This window comes from Austrofundulus limnaeus, unplaced genomic scaffold (assembly GCF_001266775.1).
Source record: "Austrofundulus limnaeus strain Quisiro unplaced genomic scaffold, Austrofundulus_limnaeus-1.0 Scaffold488, whole genome shotgun sequence".
Taxonomy (NCBI): domain Eukaryota; kingdom Metazoa; phylum Chordata; class Actinopteri; order Cyprinodontiformes; family Rivulidae; genus Austrofundulus; species Austrofundulus limnaeus.
Genome location: NW_013952890.1, coordinates 146192 through 151934, shown reverse-complemented (window position 1 = coordinate 151934; position 5743 = coordinate 146192). Strand labels below are relative to the sequence as shown.

Below are 5743 nucleotides of genomic sequence, written 5' to 3'. Positions count from 1 at the left end.
GTCCAGAGGACCTATACAATTTTTTTTCCTTTTGATTTTTTACCTGGATTACTGAGATGCATCAGGACGATTTGAACAAATACACACAAAAACATCAAAATTAGCACAGAAACAGTACTATACAACATTTTAGACACATTCTAGGCAGTTTATCAGCTAAAATAAGTTAATTTTGGTGTAAGTTACTCTTTAAGTATAAAGATGTTTTCTCTGACTTTTTGTATTTGAAGGATAGGCGTGTCACAGGCACTTAAAGTCTAGTCTTAAAACCAAACTGAGTATCTCCCGTTCTACTTTTAGAAGCTCTAGGAACCACAAATAAACCTGCAGTCTGAGAGAAAATGCTCTTTTAGGAAAATACGGAACATTACAATCTTTAATTTATGATGGAGCTTGGTTRTTGAGAGCTTTGTATGTTAWAGGTAAGATTGCAAAACAATATTTTTTTTATTCCCATAAAGCATTTTTGAGGAAAAGTTACTTTTCATTACAGATACACAAAGAATAAATGTTAGGGTAATGTCACTTTGTCAATTTATTTATTTGGCACAAAAAAAAAAACAGCAAAAGCTGACCAAAGTACTTCACAACTGAGCCAAATAAATAAAACAACAAARCACCACAGAAATRTAAACAATWAGATCCATTTAAAATAGAGAAAAAGAACATTAAAAACATTAGCTTTAAAAGAATCTCAAACTCTACCAGAATGAAAGCCAGGGAGTAAAATGAGTTTTAAGCAGAGATTTTAAAGTCTCAACAGTCTCAGCAGTCCGAATGCTAAGAGGTAAATTATTCCAAAGGTTTGAGGCAGAAACTGCAAAGGCCCGATCACCTCTAAACTTTAATCTAGAGGAACATCTAAGAGAAACTGGTTGGATGACCGAAGTGCTCTAACTGAAGTGTGGACGTTAATGAGATCACACAGGTAGGATGGGGCCAGACCTTTTAAAGCTTTAAAAGTAAGCAATAAAATTTTAAAATGTATCCTAAAATGAACAGGAAGCCAATGGAGAGAAGCCAGAACCAGGGATATGTGTTCGTATTTTTTAGTTCCTGTTAAAAGACGAGCTGCTGCGTTCTGGACAACTTGTAATCGATGCGGAGATTTATCTAAACCAACATACAAAGAATTACAATAATCCAAACAAGATGTAATGAGAGCATGAATCACTTTTTCAAGGTCTTTGATTGGGAGACACAGTATGGCTTCACCTTAGCAATAAGTCTTAGATGGAAAAAGCTCGATTTCACCACTGAGTTTAYCTGTTTGTCCAATTTGAAAGCTTTATCAAAAATGAAACCCATTTTATATGTAGAAAATGTTACATTTACATCACATCATGGATCAGTCAGAAGCAGCATCTGATCAATATGTGATCCATGATGTGATGTAAATGTAACATTTTCTGTGGGTAAAATTAATCACTGCAATAAAATAACTTTGTCTGTTAATGTCACTTTTATCAACTCTGTTACATACAGAAGGGAAACTTCACCGAAATGAAACATAAATCTGTGGATCTGTGTTTGATTACTCTGGCTGGCTTTCTCAAGAACCAGGACGTGTGGCACAAAAGTTTGAATTTTGAAACTGAAATTGAATCATGGAACTGAAAGTGAAAGTAGTCAAACTAAATTTTTAATAGACCAAAATACAGTTTCAAAGCAAATTAATTCAGATACAAAACTTTAAATTCAGTTTCAATTTAGTAAAATTCTTTTTCAAACCAATGCATTCAATTTCAAATTATGCGCATACAGATTCAATCTGAGCAGTTCAAATTCAATTCCTGCTGCAACAAGATTTATCCAATAAAAATTCAATTTCACGACAAACAAAGCTAGTGTCAATATCAGATAGAAATACTTTTTGTAAAAAACAAAATCAATTTTAGTTTGACTGTTGAAAAACAGCGTCAAACTTCAAATTCCAAACTTTTCAGGATTTGCAGGTAAAAGAAAGCCTTTAGTCCAATCTAACAAAGTTTTTACTCAAACATGTTTGTTCTTGAGGAATTTGTAAAATTTGTCACTTAAAATTAGCAAAGAAAACTTGGGCTTGAAGTTGCGTTTTTCATCCATAAAGTCATTGAAGGATGCCTTCAGCTTCTTAAAGTAGCTGAAATAACAAAGCATAAATTTCAGATGAAATTGAAAAAAATAGTTTTTTTTTTAAATCAAGGCCACTTCTCAAAAGGCCAAATAGAATAAAAAACTGTGATGATTTGGTATCATTTGAACACACTGCACCACCTGTGAATAAAACTTGTCGAAACTTAAAAATATCATAAATCTATTTGTGTTGTATAGTTTTATCCAAAGGGTTACAAGGTAGGAATGTTAATTAAATAAAAGTTGTTGTTACCGTGTGTTTTCTGTTTTGATCTAAATCAGGGGTTAGTCCTGTTCCACMCAGAATCTCTTTATACTGTCTGCTGCTTCCTGCCCTTTCAGAATAAATGTACACAACCTGAAGATGTGAAACTGTGCACTCTGATCCTCAGACCTGCTACCGCAGGTCCTCAACGCAAGAAAGTGGTGAGTGATCCGACTGATTATAAAAAACTGCTGTGAATCTTCTTTATTCTTAAACTAACAAAAGTTCTTCTGCTCCTCTGTCTCCCTCACAAGCACCCGCATCTGCCTTTGTCCCCCAAACCTTGCCTCCCTCACCCCACTCCTTCCTCCCTCTCTGTGTGTCAGACCCTGGGGAAGGAGGCGGTGGTCCACCCCGTCGAGGCGGGGCCCGGTCGCTTCCTGCCGCGGACCGAGCAGAGCCTGGCCCCTTCTCCCACCGCCCCCCAGCCCTCGTCCCATACGGGCCGGGCTCAGATCTCGCTCTCCATCTCCGTGGGGCCCGCCCCGGCTCCGCCCTCGGCCGTGACGCGATTGGGCGGCCTGACGCCCCGCCCTCCCACCCTCGAGGACGGCATGAGGGGTCGCGAGGGGTGGAGGGAGCGCAGCGCGGGCCGGGAGAAATGGAGCGCCACCAAGGAGAGGGCGAGGGGGAGGCTGTCGCAGCAGAAGGAGCGGAAGGCCACGCAGATGCTCGCCATCGTGCTCGGTGAGGCGGAGGAAGAGCTGACTAACCGATGAGACGTTTGGACCTTAGACACCTGCAGAGATCGTGCCAGGCAAAAGTTTGGAAGCGTCCATCTCTTTGAATTAAATAGCTGATCCAAACTTTTAACATTTAGACAAGGTTTTAACAATGTTCTAAACAGTATAGTTGCTGAATTTGGACACATTTTCTYGCCCACTTTATTTCATTAAAAGACGTATTGTGTCTGACATCTTTRCCAGCATTCTATAAGGTTTCAACATGTTTTGCTTGATTGCATTTTTTATTTTCTATAACCTGGTGTGTTTTACAACTTAGAACTTGATGGCTGCCAATAGAACTGATGAAATCTGTTGCTTCAGCAGTTCTGTGCCTCTGAAAATTACAAATGCATATGCATTACTGTCGTCTGTGCATAGCCTACGTTGTGTCACTTGCTGCGGTCKTGGTGACAGCTTCTGTAATTACACTTTGGATACCGTTACGCTTGTTTTTGCTCTGTATAAAGTCCAAACTTTTCATGGCATAAATTCAGCATGTTTTAGAGTTCTGGTTCCCCCTGACCTGACTGGATCATGCCCTGTCCTTGTCTCCTGTAGGTGTGTTCATCATCTGCTGGCTGCCTTTCTTCCTGACCCACGTGCTGAAGGCCCACTGCAGGAGCTGCTGCATCTCGCAATCGCTGTACAGCGCCGTCACCTGGCTCGGGTACCTCAACAGCGCCGTCAACCCTGTCATCTACACCACTTTCAACATTGAGTTCCGCAAAGCCTTCATCAAGATCCTGCACTGCTAGGCCAGGCTGTCAAAATAAAATCAAGTAAAAAAAAAACTGGTTTAGATATGAGATGAGTGGGGAAAGGTAAAGCTAAAGGACTCAGAGGCAATTTGATGCTGAGGAGAACTGGGGCAAAAGTCTGGATGACAATTCAAAGGGATGCAAGCGTTTTGGAACCAGATGAGATGAAACTAAACAAAAAAAAATACATGATATGCAGAGAGGATGACAGCACATAAAAAAAAACTGTGGCAAGTCGAATAGCAAAAACCCCAAACAAGATATTTTTAGAAGGGAGTACATGTTTTGTGTTATGTTTTTTTTATTCTGTAAAGGAAATACGTGAGAGCAGGTCTCACCTGAACATTGTGACTCCGACTGTGACGAGACAGTTCCCCACCTCACCAGAACACTTCCCACTGATGGAGTTTCCTGTAATCTTGACAAACCTGCATTGTTTGCTCACATTTCGCTAAGGACATCCTCAAAAACATCAAGCAAAGAAAGGAGCACGTAAGTTTTAATTTTTCAGTTTTGTTCTATTTAGGACTTATAGCAGGGATGTCAAACTCGTTTTCATTGAAGGCCACACCATATGAGCATCAYTGTGGCCCTCAAAGGGAAAAGTTGTAATTTACTTAGAATTTTCGTGTTTAACTTGGACTAAACAGAAAACGTCACGTTGCTACAGTTGAGTCCTGCTAACAAACACTAACTGAGCTCTACATGTATTTCCTGCATAGAAACAGTGTTTTAACACACACTCTTATAAACACTGAAATGTACGACTGACTAAATGTGAAATAAAAATATAGAAATACTATTRAATGGAAAAGCAAGAGAGCTTTACTCACTAATGAGCTGTGCTGAGTAGCAACCATCTTGAATTCTAAACTCTCCCACTTTTCTACAGGGAATCCCCACTAGAGGGACATTCCAGTTTAAAATTACAACTTGTAAGTGGCAAGATCCCACTTCACACTACGGCCCCAGCAAAAGTAGACAGCAAAAACGCAGCTAAATGTAGATTTTATRTTTTAGCCCTGTGCAGCTCCACCTAGTGGTTGTAATTTGGCAGGTGAAATAATCATTCAAGGGTGGTCCTTAAAGCATCATACGATTAAAGACATTCATACATTTTTGATGCTCTCAGGGGCCACATAAAATACTGTGGAGGGCCACATTTGGCCCGCAGGCCTTGAGTTTGACACGTAACTTATTGAAAAGATGACATGATAGATGTATGAATTTGCTCAAAAACAGATGTGTTGAATTTACTTAAACAAAATATGTTAACTGAATAGAGTAAATACATCACATTTACTTTTAAAGTAAATTTAAAAATTGCATTACTTTTACTCATTTTAGCTGAACCAGTTGACATCATTTATTTAGATGAATTCAACACATCTGTTTTTTGAATGTTAATCTTACAGATAAAATCCACTTGAAACTTTGTTTGCTTTGAATCGTTATGTATAAATGTACATACTTTTTGGACAGTGTAAATAATTCTAAATAACTTGATTTGCTTTTAAGCATTGTGTTGTATTTTTAATTGATGATTTTGTTTTAAAATCGTCATCCTAATAAAATGAATTCTTTTTTTTTTTGTTCCCAGAGGATTTTTTTTATGTTCTCTAAAGGCAGCGTTTCTTCTTTAATGAATRTAGAGGGAAACCTTAAAAGAGAAGTGCAATGTTTAAAAAGAGCAGTTAATGAACACATACAGGTTATGAGGATTTTCATTTTTATATTTGCTTACATTTTTATTTTGAAAAAATGTTTTTTTTTTATTGTATTGTGTTTGTCCCCTGTAATGGACTGTTGAACCACTCTGTAAGAACCTGCTCCATGAGACTAATACCAGCTTAATCTCATAAAGTCATGTCCCACAAGAC

General features: G+C 38.3%; 1 protein-coding gene across 2 annotated transcripts in view; it reads left to right on the top strand.

The window, feature by feature from the left end:
• drd2l (dopamine receptor D2 like) overlaps positions 1-5454 on the top strand; it is a 28602-nt gene extending 23148 nt beyond the window's left edge. Inside the window, exons 6-8 of one of the 2 annotated variants that reach the window (XM_014025626.1) lie at positions 2458-2541; positions 2635-3067; positions 3664-5454. In XM_014025626.1, coding sequence (XP_013881080.1) covers positions 2458-2541; positions 2635-3067; positions 3664-3860 — 714 coding nt within the window. In that variant the 3' untranslated portion in view covers positions 3861-5454. The remainder of the gene's footprint in view (positions 1-2457; positions 2542-2634; positions 3068-3663) is intronic. The other variant, XM_014025627.1, reaches the window with a different exon arrangement.
• Positions 5455-5743: the final 289 nt, after the last annotated feature.